Genomic DNA, 17,084 nt, shown 5'->3' with positions numbered 1-17,084 from the left:
TATTGATCTTATCAACTTGACCTTCAAGAGCAGGCCAGATTTCTGCTAGATTTATCATGTCCTGGCTGTTAAACCAGGTCATGTTTGGCCTTTATGTGTAGACATTTCAAACTTTCTACATGGATTTGATCTGCATTGGCAATAAAGATCTGGAAATATCAGTAGCTTAACATGCATACAGTTAAATTCATAAGCAGAGATGTACCAATTGCAGTTTTCTTGGTCCAGGATCTTCTTTCACTTAACTGAAATTAAAACGTACTGCTACTGGATAGCTAATTAACTGAAAATTAGTAGCTGATCACTTTTTCTGACATATTTTACCTTATCAAAGAAAAGCAGGTGTAATAGATTTATATAACAAAACAAATGTCAGGTACTTATATAATTTTCCAGTATATTTCTAAATTGAACACTTTGCCCTTTTTCACTCATTTACATGATTTTTCTCATAACTGCTTTGATCGTTCTCACACTGAGGGTCTTAATGGGGCTGCTGGTCTGCTGGCTTGTGGTTGGCTCTGAGCTATGAATAGCTTTATCTTTACCTTTTTTTTTTTTTTGCATTTTTGGCCACAGCGGCTTTTATTGACAGTGGAGAGAGACAGGAAATGGGGAAAGATACAGGGGAAGACACGCAGGCAAATTGGCGACGGGCCGGGACGTGAAACCGCGCCGCAGCGTGGCATGTGTATGTGGTCGCCGGCTTCACCACTAAGCCACCCAGGCGCCCACTTTGTCTTTACCTTTTGTCACTACTTTTTTTTTAACAAGCTTGCTATCGGAATGATTGCTATCACCACAACTAGCAAGCGGGTGTGGCTATTAGCAGTAGCAAGCGGTTGTCCAATACCCAGGGGGACCCAAGCACCTGGCTTCTTTCTCTGTGTGTCTCCTGCTGCGGTGACATCGGAAGCTGCCTCTCCACTCTGTGCTCGGTCCTGGCTGCTCACAGCGATGTCACACTCCCCTGGTCTCGTTCAGCCACCTCTGGAGGAGAGCCAGTCATCTCGACCGATCTGGCACTGGCTGATGAGACTGGTCCATCTTCAGGGCTAAGCCGAAGTCCCCGGTCTGCTCTACGCCCTGCACCCCAAAGCCACGGGTCCTGGTGAAGAGCAGCACAGGTCGTGCTCGCCCAGAGGCGATTCAGGTGGTCAACAAATTTTACCCAGTGAAAAATGTCTATGTACCATGCTCTCTGGTGCAGGAGCACCCGAGTGACCAGTCAAGCTCTGTCTGGCCTTCTGCTCCAGAGTGGGGTGACACTACCTCTGTGGCTACTGGAGACATGCCACTTACTCAGCCCGGCGACACTGAGCACCCTTCGGATGCTGGCGCAGGGGTGGCTGGCTCACCGACTCCACTCCTCAACCTGCCACTTCTTGTCTTAGCCTCCACAGGATAAGCTACAGCAGCTGTCCCCCAAAGGCTTCCTCACCACCACTCTTCTTGGCTGCCAGGCTTCAGCGCAGACAGCCTTCTTATTTAACACGATTCCTCGTTGTCTTTGTAAACACAGTGCATTTAAAGAACAGTGACTCTTGAAATCTGCTGCACTTCTACAATCCCTTGAAAAGAAATAAATACTAACTTGAAAATAAAATACAGAATATTCAAATAACATACAAAAAATATTTTAAAAGATATCCAGAAGAAGATATAATTAAAATATATATATAAAAAAATTACATATATGTAAAAAATTACAACTTCCATCCATCTATCCTCTTCCACTTATCCTGTTCAGGGTCGCAGGGGGGCTGGAGCCTATCCCAGCTGTCATAGGGCGAGAGGCAGGATATAATGTGAAAAATTACAATATAAATACATTATAAATTAAGCACAAATAATAAATAGATAAATAAATAGAAGGGTAATACCAGTTATGATATGAAGAAATAGGACCAAGTTATTTATACCAAATAAATGTTTAGTGCACTGCCACAACGTGCTGAAAGGTCCTGTACATGCATTTAAAATTTATACTTAATTTTTTCCAGTCAGTAACTCAATCCAAGGGCACTGAGACTGGCCCATTACAGCCTGGGGCAAACATGTAAACATGTAAAGCTTCAGACTAATCAGAATTATTTAAATACTAGTTATACTGCCAGGGCTGCAGTATTTGAACTTCAGCTGGGTGAAAAGACCGGTGTTGTGCTTATTATTATGCAGCGCTGGCCGATAGAAACAAATAAAATGCTGGGACTTTTTTTCTCTCTTGTGTCCTCGCTCTTTGTGGTCAGCTTTTTTCAGGTGCAAACATATTTGTCCCTCTAGTTTATCATTGGGTCCTGCTCGGTAATTAACACAGTGCACCTCGCACAAGTGCCACAATGTTGCTGGCCACTTACATAGGTTACATTGTAGGCCCCGCTGTACGCCCAATGCTAAATCAAGGCTAATAGTATACTTGCAGAGTGTAATGTGACAAAATAATTTTAATAATAATTATTTATTGTCGATTACACTGTTTTTGTGATTCTTTGGAGCCGAAATTGAAACACAAATTTGATTAATTGCGCAGCCCTAGGAGCCGGGCGTCAGTGCTTTTCTCTGTCGGGTACTGCTGTTGCTGCTGCTGCTCTTGCTGCCCATACAGCTGCATCTCAGAGCTCACACACTGTCGTGCCCCCTAGCTGCCCACCATCTGCTGCCACCTCGAGGCCACCTACGGTTCTTGTTGTTGGCACCTCTATGGTCCAACACGTGGCAGTGCGCAGTGGCCATACCTTCTGCTATCCTGTTGCCTGTGTGAAAGACATTACTTCAAATGCTCTGCAGCCTTTGAAAAAACACCACAAAGCCTCTACAATTGTTGTCCTTGATGGCACTAATGACTTAAAACACTGACAGTCAGAGACCCTCAAACAGGACTTTGTACACCTCTTTGACAGTCTGCTGGAAAGCAGTGCATCATCTGCAGTGCGTCCACTGCTGCTCCCTTTTTTTGGTGATTTAAAGTTTAGCCGTTTGCATCAGCTCTCCATTTGGCTCAAGGGCTACTGCAGGAATAAAGATATTCCCTTTGTGAACAACTTCACATCATTCCTTCTCTTCCTGCTCTTGTCGGAGACGGTCGCACTATCTCTCTCTCCCTGCCCTCCCCATCTCTCCGCTTGCTGCTTGCTGTGAGAGCGTCTTTTACACACTGTCCGAATAAGAACAAGATTGAAACATGGATCTGGCAAACTGGGCATTCTCCATCATTGATCGAATTTTTTCCACTATGAGATCCGGGACAGGGGAGCCTGCGTGTCCGAGTGGAACAGACCCGGTTGGATACGTCATCGACTCTTGGAGCTCGTGGAGACCGGTGTGCTTCTCGGCCCTTGGAGTGGAAGACGTGGAAGACGCCTATATATTCGGCTTTTTGGTAGCGGTATCTTCTCTGTTTGGGCTCGGTGGATACCTGCTTTACTGGCAAATTAAGAAAATCTGGACGGCGGTTCGACATCTGCAGAGGCTGCCGACCCAGGTGGAAGGGCTGAGCAGAGCCGCACAAACTCAGACTCAAAGCCTGGTGGACCTGAGCCGCAAGATTAGCGAGCTCGCAGGCGAGAGGGGTTAGATCAGGAGATATTGTTCGGTTCTGCACAGTGAGGACGGCAATCAACGAATTTGGAATATTGGATTTTCGAATGGTTTCCCAGTAGGACTGAAGGCTGTTGGAAAAACAAGCAGCCTGTTCCAAAACAACATTTGTTATCAGGAATTCGGCTCCCCTGCCGGCCTTGGGTTGGCAACCATATCTCTCTCCAGGGCTCTGTGTGCGGCTGCTCTTTCCCCCACTCCGCGTTGTGATTTGTGAAGCTGGGTCTGGTGTATCACGGCCGCTGATGAAATTCCACCACTATCAGCGAACTGTTTTGGCTGGATCCTGGCATCTGGCTCCACAATGCCCCCACCTCTCGTCTCCGTCTGCATCCTCTCCTGACCTGACCTCACCTACCGCCGCTGTCCTTGCTTTACATGTGCAAATGCTTTGCTAAGGTGGTTTTTTTTGGACCCTGGTATAGTGCTCTTTTGAGCACTGTACCAGATGACCTTTTTTTTTTTAACCTAACTTCCCCATGATGTGTTGTTTTCTCCTCCTGCCAAAGGTAGCGCTGCAAGTCGGCTGCATGACCCGAGGACACATATCCCCCTATGTGTGTTGTGTTTGTGTATTCTTGGATGGTGTTCTGTAACTGCAATTTCCAATGTGGGAACTTGTTCACCCACATGGCAATAAAACTTCATTCATTCATTCATTCATTCATTCATTCATTCATTCCTCAATCGCCCTGAACTTTTTAAGCAAGATAACCTTCACCCAAACCACTGAAGTTAGAGGATTGTGTCCACAAACACTGAACTAACCCTTTACTCATGCAGGATTTCTGTAGCATGTCACCTACCATCACAGGTACAGCTGTGTTACATCCCTTAGTCTAGGGGGCGAGGGAGCAACCTACCATTAAAAAGAGGAAAGCACCACACAGCTAAAACAGCCCTACGCTCTCCAAACTGGAGACGCTACCTGTCCCGTTAAGGGGCTAAAAGCAGGAATAGCGCTAAACGGACACAACACCTCCCTGAAGGAAAACCCACTTCTCCGGATCCCCGGACCACGTCTGTTATCGGCCAACAGATAAGCCAGCCTCCACGCCAGGAGTAACAACCCTCACATGAGCACTAGTCCGCTGCACCTGGCCCTCGCCACGCTTTTCCCTCTCTCCCTTTCTGCATCTCGCGTGTATGCGAGATGCGGAAAGGTGTCCCTAATCGGAAGTGGACACACCTTGAGTTTGGCCCGGGCTGGGGAGAGAGAGAGACTGCGATCCCACGCACACCAACACAACACGGCACACTGCCGTAACAAGCTGTTTTTTTGTTTTTTTCCCCCTCACTACTAGACAGCATTTCATCTGCTATAACTGCACAACCACTGTTACACCACTCCTACACCTGGTTTTCCAGTCTCAAGGTCAGCCATCTTGATGTTACTAATTCCTGTGATTATAAGGCACAGATGGCAAAAATCTCATATTGACCATATTTTCACACCAGGTTTAATAATCACTGTGAGGTGCAAGGCTCTGTCTCTGAAGTCTTTCTCCTGAAATTATCGGCCTTTTTAACAGTATATCATTATCTAATTAATCATTTATTCTTAACCATTTTGTCACCTCTCAAAAGTTAGACCTTTTCTGTATCACTGAAACTTGGCTTGAACCAGGGCACTGCTGCCCCCTTGTGAAATCATTTTGGTAGGTGACTTTAATCTTCATATTGATGATACCGCTAACTGCACTGCCACATAATTTCTTAACATTACTAAGTTGTTCAGTTTAGTGCATCATGTGACTGGCCCCACACATAATGGTGTCCATACACTAGATCTAATTTTCACTCTTGGCTTATCTATAACCTCCTTGCGTATGTCTGACCTACTGTCTGCTCACAGATATATCATTTTTGGCACTGCTCTACAGCCAGTGTTGTCCTCCCAGAAGAAAACTGTTGTCACTTGCATCTTTAATGAGCACACGGCAGCAAGATTTTTCAGTGCTCCTTTCTAACGTGACTGCACCAACAAAAAAATTTTCAGATATCAATTACTTTGTTTTAACTTAGTTTTAAAGTTTTAACCCTTTAACAGCGGGTGATCGCCACTGATGCACCTGTTACCTGCTCTTATTTGCCATGAACAGCTGGTTAACACCAAGCATATCACCCCTGAGACGTTTGCTCAAACGCACTTTGAATTACCGTAATTACGCAACCGTTTGTCCTACTGGAAAAATTCAAATGGTTTCAGAAAGCTGAGAAATTGAGCTTCACACCAAACATGGAGTTATTACGTAACTGTTGCCGCAAGTCTTCGAATGGTGGCACTTTTGAAGTCCCACCAGGCAGAATTTTGAATCTCACGTCTCAGAGCTTACCCAGTCTTGTTTCCTTCGCCTCAGACATACGTAAAAAAAATCAAACTTTTATTGTCATTCCCTCATCTGGAACTTACACGATTCTCTCTTAATTAATGTAACTCACTTTTTACGTGTTTATCTCAGTCCTCCATAGCCTGTCTCCAATTGGTGCAGCAAGGCTGCTAACAACACCTAGTCTGCACTCTCATATCACACCTATTCTTGCGTCCCTTCACCGGCTTCCAGTAAAATTCAGAATTGACTTTAAAATTCTGTTATTAAAACCTTACTGCAGTCAACATCTCCGATCCTCTAATCAGGGTCTCCTAACTGTTCCGTACTCTAATTTTAAAACCAGAGTCAATCGTGTTTTTGAGGTTATGGCATCCAGACTTTGGAACAGCCCTCCTCAGCTGTTCCTCAACTCAGGTCAGCTGAGTGTGATTTGCTTCAAACGTCTGCTGAAAACACATTTTTATAGGTTAATGTTCCCCGAATCTTCTCTCTGTAATTCCACACCATCGCTTACATCTATTTACATGCTTATGTTTGATCATGTGGTTGATTGTGTGTTTGGTTATGTATTTGTTTGTATGTTGACCAGCTAATTACGGTCAGCGCTGCGAGAGTTTTGGTGGATGTAGGTGGAGGAAGAGGGGTGTAGAGCTGGAGTCCAGGTGAGATTGTGGTTGTTTTGGAAGTGGGGAACTGCTGGAAAATCTCGACCTTCCGCTGTGTTTAGCCTGGCGTCTCCTGGTGCCTGGAGTTATGACTCTTGTCCACCTCTGAATTTACGCGGGAGGAGGTGCTGTCTTCGTCAAGTTGTTCCTGACTCTCCTGCGGCTGTGGTAGCCTCTCCCGTGGTGAATGAACAGTGGATCGACTTCACGAGTCCTGCGCTATTTGCCCCGGCTGTCTTCAGTAGGGACCCCAACTTCAACTCCTCTCAGGATGGCGCTCATGAATGTGCGCTTCATTTCAAATAAGTCTTTCATTTTGAATGACTATATTCTGTCCAAGGATTTGGATTTCCTGTTTCTGACTGAAACCTGGCAGAGGGAGATGGATCGCACTCCGCTTATAGAACTGTGTCCTACTAAATACAGTTCAGCTCCCCTCGCTCTTCAGGACGCAGTGGAGAACTGGCTGCAATTTTCGAGAGCAGCTTTATGTGCCAACGAGTGAGCTTGGAAACTTTTTCATCTTTTGAGTCCCAGATCTTAAAGGTTGGAAGAGATAATTCATTTTATTGTGTTCTAATCTACCGTCTGCCTGGCCCATGCACATCCTTCTTGGAGGAATTTAGTGACTTTTTGTCCTCCACACTGAAACTGGCAAGGCTCCTTATTATTGTAGATTTTAACTTTCACATCGATGATACGTCAGATAAACATGCTGCAAATTTATCAATCTGACCCAACATGTGTCTTGCCCTACACACAGCAAAGGACACGTTTTCGATCTTGCTTTTCGCTTGTTTTAATTATTGATTCAATTTATTCTGAGGATATTTTTATTTCTTATCATGTTTGTGTATTTTTTAATTTGCCTCTTAATTTTGATTTTGTCTGTTCCAAATGTGTTTTGTTGACACATTTTTTTTTTGCATTTTTGGCCACAGCTGCTTTTGTCTACAGTGGAGAGTGACAGGAAATGGGGGAAAGATACGGGGGAAGACACGTGGGCAAATTGGCGACGGGCCGGGACGCGAACCCGCGCCGCCCGCACCGCAACGCGGCGTGTGTATGTGGTCGCCGGCTTCACCACTAAGCCACCCAGGCGCCCCTTGTTGACGCATTTTTAATCACCTTTCTGCATATAAATTTACTGCTGCTTTTAATCATGAGGAGGTTTCTACGTCACGCCCTTCTGCTGCTTGCGTCACCCGTTCTTTGTTCCAGACCAGCTAGTTTGCGGTGCCAGAGTTGAACCCATTTTTTGGCCAAGCACCGAGTGGGTTCACGGTGGAAAAAACTGCTGAAGGGTTCAAATACTGGCACTGGCATCCGGTCAGTCGAAAAGGGGCCTGGGAAACCTGAAGTTCCTGTTTGCACCCCTGATAGCTTTGTTCCCGCTGTCATTAATCTTGTTTTTCTGTCATTGGTGGTTCAGCCAAATGTCCTAAACTTGGGTGTTAGATTTGACCAAGCTGTTAGCTTTGAAAAACATGTTAATAGCTTGTGCGGTCCTGCTTTTTGATTTAAGAAATATTGCTCGCCTCAGTCAAATGGTGTCCAAATCTGAATTGGAAATTATTATTCATGCTTTTGTCTCCTCTGGATTGGATTACTGTAATTCGTTGTACATCAGTATCAGTAAATCATCTTTGGATCGCCTGCAGTTGGTCTAAAATGCTGCTGCGAGGCTACTTAATGGATCCCCTAAGTGGCACCGATCTTGTCATCTCTCCACCGGCTCCCCATAAAGTTCAGATTGAAGTTTAAGAGCTCTCCATGGTCAAATTCCTGTGTACATTAACGAGCTCCTACACCCAGATATAACACACAGACCACTGAGGTCTTCTGACCAAAATCTGTTGGTGGTTCCTCGCTCTAGACTCAAAATTAAAGGAGACGGTGCATTTGAGGTTGCAGATCCTAAACTGTGGAATGCACTACCCTCACACCTGAGATCTGTGGAGACTATTGAATCTCTTAAAGAACAGCTGCAGACTCATTTGTACAGGCTTGCTTTTAACTAGTGGTTTGTGTGCGTTTACTGTGTATCACTGTTTTCCTTTAATTGTTGTGATTTTTCTAGAAAGGTGCTATATAAATACATGTTACTTACTTACATGTATACTTATGTATGGCTCTTAATCAAATTGTGAAACACTTTGTAACTCTGTTTTAAAAAGTGCCATATAAATAAAGTTATCATTATTATTAAGACACCATTCTTTAAAAACCTAATTTCTCAACAATGTGGAGGATAATGATATAAGGTGAGCTTATGGCTTATGTTAATGCTCCGTACAAGGTGAAAGTGAAATGTTTTAGTGATAGCTAAATGGGATTTTGATGACTTTGAATCTAATTTATGTAATACAATCATTTCATTTGCATCCTTAGTTAAGTTGCACTGTCTAAATTAGTTACTGCTGATGGTACAAAGAAACATTATATAATACATTGTTATTAGGTGGCACAATGTGCCTTCTGGCTGTGGAGTTTGCATGTTCTCCCTGTGCCGGTGTGGGTTCTCTCCAGGTACTCTGGCCTCCTCCCACAGTCCAAGATTACCTACAGTATGCTAGGTTCAATGACGTTTCTTAATTGGCCGTGGGTGTGAATGTGTGTGTGGTTGTCTGCCTCCATGTGTGAGACAGGGATGAACTGGCAGCATTTCCAGGGTGTGCTCTTTCCCATTGATAGCTGGTAAAATGTGCAGAACACAGAATTCGATAAGTGATTGAGAAAATGGAGGAAATTTATAGGCACTGTCAAGGGTTTACCGAAGAACGTGGGGGTTATTTTTGACAGTGGCCTAAATATTGAATGACACTGTAAGTCATGCTTTAAAATACATTTTTAGAGATTTGTCTGTAAAATGTAGCCACTTAATGTTTGGGTCATTGAAATCTGTTTAATGTCATGTTTTTTTAAAAATCCTTTGTGTTCAGGGACTGTCTGAAGACTCGGACCGACAGACACCAGCACTCACTTTGTATCTTCCTAGTCACACTCTCCGAGGCCTTCACTGCAGGCACGTTGAGCTCTGGTTTCTTGTGTGTCTCTCTGCATTTAGTCAGGTCACTAGCACGTGGACAGCAGCTGAGTGTGAGTGAGATTAGCTGACTGAGTTGGTGTATACCCTGAATGCTATGGCTTGATATTATTGTCCTGCTGCATTTTCTGAATGTAGTTCTCGGTGATTAATCCAATTTTATTTTCGATTACAAGTTTGTGATTTAACAGTTATGAAAAAATTAAGAAACATAAATCTCAGTAATGGCTGAGATTAAATTATTGTGCTGCATTCCACGTTGTACTTGGGTGCCGGGGTGGCTCAGTGGTGGAGCAGGCGACCGTGCTTCCTGCGAGGCTGGAAGCAGGCAGCGCAGGTTTGAGTCCCGGCCTGTCGCTCTTTCCTGCATGTCTTCCCCATCTGCTTTCCTGTGATATCTAGATAAGAAGGTCTTTAGTAATATTTCATTTAGGTTATATTTACAGTTCAAGGAAATACACTGTTAAAAAGTAAATTTATGTAGTTCAGGAAATGCAGCATATATCGATATACTGACGGCTAATTTCTTAGTCGACTAAATAAGGAAAAAAAAAATTAGACTAACCGAGTAGTCTAAAACTAAGAAACACTCAGATATCAAGTTACATTTTAGGATTGTTTAGTGGACAATGTCAAAAACTGTCTGATGCACATTTTCGTCCAAACAACGGCTTGATTTGTGTTTCATTGTTGCCTGGTCTGCCTGTTTTACCAGCTCGTGTTGAACTTTGTGAGTTTCTGATCCTAAAGTCCTCTCTTTATCTTTGACATGGAAACAAGTATGTCTACATCCTGGAAAGCATTCAGTCCAAAATAACCTTCTGCTCATTCAGACGCAGCTGGCAGATCTGATACTTTTTTGTCCAACCTTCAGTTGCACTGTCGACTCTACTCTTTGTATTGACAGACAGCTCCACCTCAATCTAAATGGCAACTCTTGTCTTTCAGTGAACCTTGAAACATGGGGTTTTATTTGTATTTTATATTTTTGACATAAACCTTGTGAAACATGCTGAAACACCTGCCCTGAAAGATGTGTAAATATCCAAATACTGGAGTATATGTTCAATATTTGCTTTTGTGTGAGAGAACAGTGGCAGTCTGCACCTTGGAAAAAAAATGCATGTTTTGTGCAGTTTTTGAATGTGACAGATAACGAAGCTAACAAGAACATTTGGGATTTGTTCTCCCTAATGACACTAGGAGGAGGTTGACTCTTTCCACAGGATTCTATAACAGTGAAACTAAGAGAAGCTCAGCTGCTGCTTTTATTCTGATCTGCCTCAACATCTTCCTGTATGAAGCAAAGACAGAAAGAATTAAAGGTCAGGATCTGGGTGTAAGCCTGTTTCTCACCCTCCTGGAACCTCTAACTTGCTGTTCTTACATTTACATATGAAGCAGCAAACTTCCATCATTGTGTCCCTCTGGATTTTCAGCTACAGATTTTTATCTTGTCCATCCAGCACCGGTCACACACACACACACACACACCCTTTCTATCAATTTACCACAACTTTAGCTGTTCCAGTTGGTTCCAATGTTTCTCACGTAGTTGACATTTGGAAACCAACTTTCCCACTGACATCTTTAGGTGTAGACTGCTGTGTGTGTGTGTGTGTGTGTGAGTGTGTGTGTGTGAGGGAGGGAGGAGAGGGAGACACACACTGTAAGAGTGCACCTGCAGGCTCTCTATGCATCTACCTCTGTGTGACTCCAAAGTCAACACTAAAGTTTAAAGGCTGTGCACTCTGTGCTATTAAAGCTAACAATGGAGAAACCCAGTTCTTATTATTTCTCATTGATGACCTTGGATTGCTGACATTTTGTGGCGGCTGCTGAGTACAGGAGGGAGCAGTGGAGTGGAAAGCCATTTGGTTACATACATCATTTGATTGTGAAGGGAGTTTTACACTGTTGGTTCAGTACAGTAGGGTTCCTTTAGCAAGGAAATGCCTCATGATAAATTTTCTATATAGTTTATTAAGTTTATAATTTCATAGTTATGTTCACTTCTTCAAAACTTTATTAGCCATTAACAAACAGCCTCTGGAGGCGTTGCTGTCATCTTCTGGTGGTAACAGCTAGTTCCACCGAGAGCGGTGGATAGTTTCTGGTTAACACAAGGGAAATTATATAGTTTTAATAAGAAATGGTAGCATAAACTATAGATTTTTGTTTTATATAATTTATTATCCATCCATTCATTCGCTTCCGCTTATCCTGTTCAGTGTCACTGGAGCCTATGCCAGCTGTCATAGGGCGAGAGGCAGGGTACACCCTGAACAGGTCGCCAGCCTGTCACAGACAACCTTTCACACTCACACCTATGGGCAATTTAGAGTAGCCAGTTAACCTAACCCCAGTACGTGCATGTCTTTGGGATGTGGGAGGAAACCCACGCAGACATGGAGAGAACATGCAAACTCCGCACAGAGAGAGGCCTGGGCCAAGGTGGAATTGAACCCAGGCCTTCCAGATGGTATTCTAACTGTGAGGCAGCAGTGCTAACCACTGCGCCACGATGCTGCCCACATAATTTATTAGCTTTTTGGAAATTCCAAAATCATGACCAACCTTCTGTCCATAACAGATTTTAGTAGTTGGTGGGACCAGAAATGATATCTCGTTAACATTCGGCTGTAGATGTACATGAGAAATTACTCAAAAATAAACGATTGGCTTATTTAAATAATAATGCTCCTCAAATAAATGAATGCTTTTTTCCCTCCATAACTACAGACTCACAGCCGTGCTATCAAAATGTAAACAGAAAAGATACAGAGCCAAAATAGCAAAAGGCTGACTGATTCTTTACAAAGGCCAGTCTGCAGTAAAGTAGACTTCACTGAAGTACTTCCTCCCGTGTGTACTCCTGTACATCTAGTACTCTTTGCAGATAACACAACATGTAAACAGACTGAACAGAACTCCATCCTTCAGTCAGCAGGGTGCTAGCCAGCTGCGCCTGCTGACGACTTCAGCTGTTACCCTAACAGTTAGCTAGCGACGCGGCCATTAGCATCAGCATCGTATGCATAGTGAAAAAGATGAGTGCTTGGACCTTTTGTCTCGAATTGTTTTCGGCATTCTCTACAGGATACATCACTCTGCTGCTCATCTTTGAATCCAGGGAGGGACAGAGGCGGGGCAGTGTGAAGCTGTGCAGAGACGAACTGGGAGAAGAGAAATGTGAACTGGTGGATCTACAAGTATGATAGTAGTGCAACATAGACTATATAGATATAAACGATATTGTCTCATCTAATATCGCGTATGAAAATATATCGATATTTCTTAAAAACTCGATATATCGCCCAGTCCTAGGTGCTGGGCGATATATTGTTATATTTTAGCTTTTCTAAGACTGAAATGTACTAATCCATAACCTGATGTTTTCTGAGACATGAGCCTGTAGTGAAATATGTTTATTTATTAAGAGGGTTATGCTTCCAATTATTTATGATTGAATATGCGATCAGCTTCTGTTTTTATTTATTTATTTATTGGAGAAATGTAAAATGGTCCTGGTTAGGCACGGCACATATGTCAGAGGACTGATCACTCTTGGATTGTTCAGCCGTGGTCACTCTGCTCTTCTAGCATCATCTGAGTGATATCAGGATGTTTGGCTGTCTCAGTCTTCGAGTGTCTCCATAAGTCTTTAGTGGCTGAATCCATGTGACTGTGGAGGAGTCGATGACAGTCAGACCTCACAGTCTTAAGTAGCTCTTCAAAGCTTGGAGGTGTGTTTGGGCTCATTGTTCTGTTGCACAAAGATCAAGCCTGAGGGTGGAGCATGGAGTCCCGCTTCTCATTTATCAGGGTGGAGTCGATCCACTGCTGGTGAATCCCCAGACTTGGGTATTCCCACCACCATTTATTACTGTGTTTAAATTATTCTTCATTATATTAATCCCTCTTGTGTCAGTTAACCTATATCCACCCCCTTTTTTTCCTTTCTGTTTTTTTTCTGTTTTTTTATGCTGATTGATCAGTACATGCTCCTTTTTCCTCATTATCTAGTAAGAAATGCTGCTGTGTCTCAGCCCTGAAGTTTTTCTTTTTCTCCTTCTCTGAGAGTGCTGCATGACAGGGTTCTGTTGACAGGACCTTGGCTGATTGGAGTCTAGTTTTTTTATTTGCTAAATTCTGTGTCTGTGGTTAAGAATTTTTGATACAGTTGCTTTTCTATCTCTGTGAACAAAGCTTGATGTATTGATCCTCTGATGGTGTTTTCACTGTGGGTCTGCCTGTTCGTGCTTTGGATACAACTGATCCACAAAGTGTTCCATGCTTTCCCGTCCTTCAATCTAGCCATGATTTGATGCAGAGAAAGCCACTCTTTTCTCAGAATAACAATTAGCTTCTGACACTTTCACACTGTTCTGATGTCACCTACTTCTAATATGTAGTAATACTACTTGGTCAGCAACTTTGTGTTGGAAGCCTCTGATGAAACCACCCGAGTCTCATCTAAACACTGCTTCAGTGGAAGAATACAACTCTCTGAAATTCGATATTTTGTACAAAGGAGTCAGCGTCGCCTGTTCCTCCCATCTGCTTCATTTGAATGCTGAACTTCAGAAATGACATATTCCTTATTCATTTTACACAGAAAAACTATTTCTTTGTTTTTAATGTTTCTAAATCGTCAAACTTGAACAGGAGATATTCTAAATGGTGGCAGATGTTTTGACACCACTGTAGTAGTTAAAAAATATGAAAATATACATTAAATATACATTTGTTGTCAGTTTTCAAGACTATATTTAGTTCTGCTTGGAATTTTTGCGGTAGGGAAAACATTTTAAAAACCGCTTTTTAAAACCCATTTGGTAAATGGAGCGGCCCTGTTCTGCTCAAAGTGCTTTTACACCATGAGCTACACCCATTCACATACACATTTTTATAGCACTTTATTCTGACTTGTCCAAACGCATGTACGAACACGTTGACATTAGGATCGGAGGAGTCGGGATCGAATCACCAGGCTTGTGAAAATGTATCTTAAGTGTATTTTTCTTTGTGCAGTTGGTCTCAGGATTCTCACTCCTGTAATGCTTTAGTTGCTTCTTTTACTAACTGAAACTGAGTACAGGACACAGACCTTGTCACTCCTGGCATGTAGCTGTGCAGATGTGGACTCTGACACAGTTTGCCTGAAGGATGGAGACTGTACATAAGCCATCTGAAGGAGAAAGCCTCTCTGTCCTTGAGGAACCCTAATCAGTCAAATCCAAGGGCAGAGTTCATAAAAGAGATGAAACCCCCCCACCATCCACCCCTCGCCTCACCTTTCACTGACTCCTAACATACTCTCAACTCAAATAAAACATTCACAGGGACCAAGAGGTTTAGAACAGATATGAGAGGCCACCGAGAAAAACAGAGCCTCTAAATAGACGATGGCTATCCTGACAGTGCATCTGCTGTCTTACTTTCCTCCTGTGCCAACTATTACATTCTCAAACCAGGGTGGGCTGAAAGAACAAGTTATGCCCCCCCGTATTGAATAGGGGAGTAGGATACCACATTGTTTTACAGGTTCCACTGATGCCCACAAGGCTATTACTTGTGCCAATTTTGTTTCCAATTAGAAAGCTTGTTTGCAGGTACTGATTTTCATCTCCTATCCCTGATTGTCTCCAGCTGTTCGAACTGCTAGGCGCCGAGGGGCTGGAGATGATCTCAACCCTTCTACAGCGAAGGGCAGCCATTGTTGAGTCCCTCCTCTGCATCCCACCTGACAGGACTGGCTACCCAGCAGGTAAGGCAGGCCCATGGCAACCAGGTCATCTTGGTAGTTTTTACCACATCAGCCTAAAAAGGCTGGAGGGGTATTATTGTCAACACGCCCGGCAGACGGCCGACTTTCTACTTTGTGAATGCAACAACTTGGTCACCTAGGTTGTTCAAATTCACATCATAGATGCATCCACTAAAAATCTCAGACAACGTAGTTATTAACATATTAATGGCAATCACAGAAGGTGTCAGTATTCTCATTGGCTTATATTTAATAGGATTTTAGCATTTATACATTTTTTGTTTCTGTTTTTTTAGAGCCTCAGAAAAATATTGACAGGTACCCTGGTCATGTAGCTGGAACCAGTAGGAAACTGAAATACCATATAAATACCATATGTGCAATCAGCTACAGGCTGAGATACCTGTCACCTGGTATTCTTTTGATACAGCCCCCTTTTGTGTGTGTGTGTGCGTGTGCGTGTGTGTGCGTGTGTGTGCGTGTGTGTGCGTGTGTGTGCGTGTATGTGTGTGTGTGTGTGTGCGTGCATACGTGCTGTATCCATGCAGATGTGAGGACGCATGTGATCTTTCCCAAATCAATAGTGTTGAACTTGACTCGTTATGAGAGAGAATTTTTTTTTAGAAAAAGTCACCAGCAAAATGCACCTCAGTGAAAGTCAGCATCTAAACAAGGACAGAGAGCCTAACAGAAACTAAAGCAGGCAGTGTGGTGATTCTGATGGCACCCCACTCTGAACAAAGCCAGCAGAGTCCAAACATCACAACACAGGATGGTGATAAGACATCCTGGTTCTTACTTAGCCATTTGCAAGTGATTAAGGCTCATATGCACCCCATTAAGATCTACTGAGACCTGGTAATTATGTGTTCTAGAACTTGTACTTCAGGGGGATTTGTGCCACCTAAGAGTCTACTGCCAGGAGGCTGAGGGTTAGCACTGGCAGCTGAAAGTATTTTTAGACAGTGTGAAATGGTCATGGCGGAAGACTCAGTGCTTCTAAAATATGAATGAAGGCTTTTTGGCACTTTTGTTGCTACAGAAATCATTTTTTATGTTTCTGACATTTTACAGGTAATTTAGAAATATTGTTTCCACTGCATTGTGTCCTAATGTGGCTGCATCATTTGAATTATAGTCTCATGTAGGGATGTTCCTATCAACTTCAGTAACTGTTCAAACATTTTTTTTTGTTTTTAATCAGACAAGTCTAAAAATAAGAAAACACTCAGAACTGAGTCTAAAGGTGGAGGTTAAACACTGGACATACAGATATTGTGTATTTACAATTTTCTGTTTTAAATGTATCTGAAATGGCACTCTGTGCTGTGTATAAGGTTACACAGACACTATGTCGTATGTAATGTTAGTAGTACTCGCAACAATACCCCTCCTTCCATTTAGGCTGACATCCACACAGCTGTGCTGAACGTGATTACACCTTGCTTTGTTCAGGTAGTTTTATCTCAGCATTCTCTTACACAGCCAACATACAACCACATCAGAGTACTAAAGTACTCCAGTACTGCAGCCACGATTAGTGGAGAGAGGCACCACAGCACCTTTGAACCAACTGTTGTTGTATATAATAAAATAATTAGTTTAACTGACTAGTAATTGTGGTGCCAACTAGACAGGGCAGCAATATTTAAATGTCTATTTGACTAGTCACG

At 43.0% G+C, this 17,084-nt stretch overlaps 1 protein-coding gene across 1 annotated transcript in view; it reads left to right on the top strand.

Moving 5' to 3' along the window:
• Positions 1–17,084, top strand: part of ascc3 (activating signal cointegrator 1 complex subunit 3) — a 218,877-nt gene that overhangs the window by 24,607 nt on the left and 177,186 nt on the right. Inside the window, exon 5 of the mRNA XM_030724721.1 lies at positions 15,294–15,411. Coding sequence (XP_030580581.1) covers positions 15,294–15,411 — 118 coding nt within the window. The remainder of the gene's footprint in view (positions 1–15,293; positions 15,412–17,084) is intronic.

The sequence above is a fragment of the Archocentrus centrarchus genome, unplaced genomic scaffold (genome assembly GCF_007364275.1).
Source record: "Archocentrus centrarchus isolate MPI-CPG fArcCen1 unplaced genomic scaffold, fArcCen1 scaffold_40_ctg1, whole genome shotgun sequence".
NCBI classification, from domain to species: domain Eukaryota; kingdom Metazoa; phylum Chordata; class Actinopteri; order Cichliformes; family Cichlidae; genus Archocentrus; species Archocentrus centrarchus.
The sequence above is the reverse complement of the archived record's forward strand: the minus strand, read 5'-3'. Positions and strand labels throughout refer to the sequence as shown.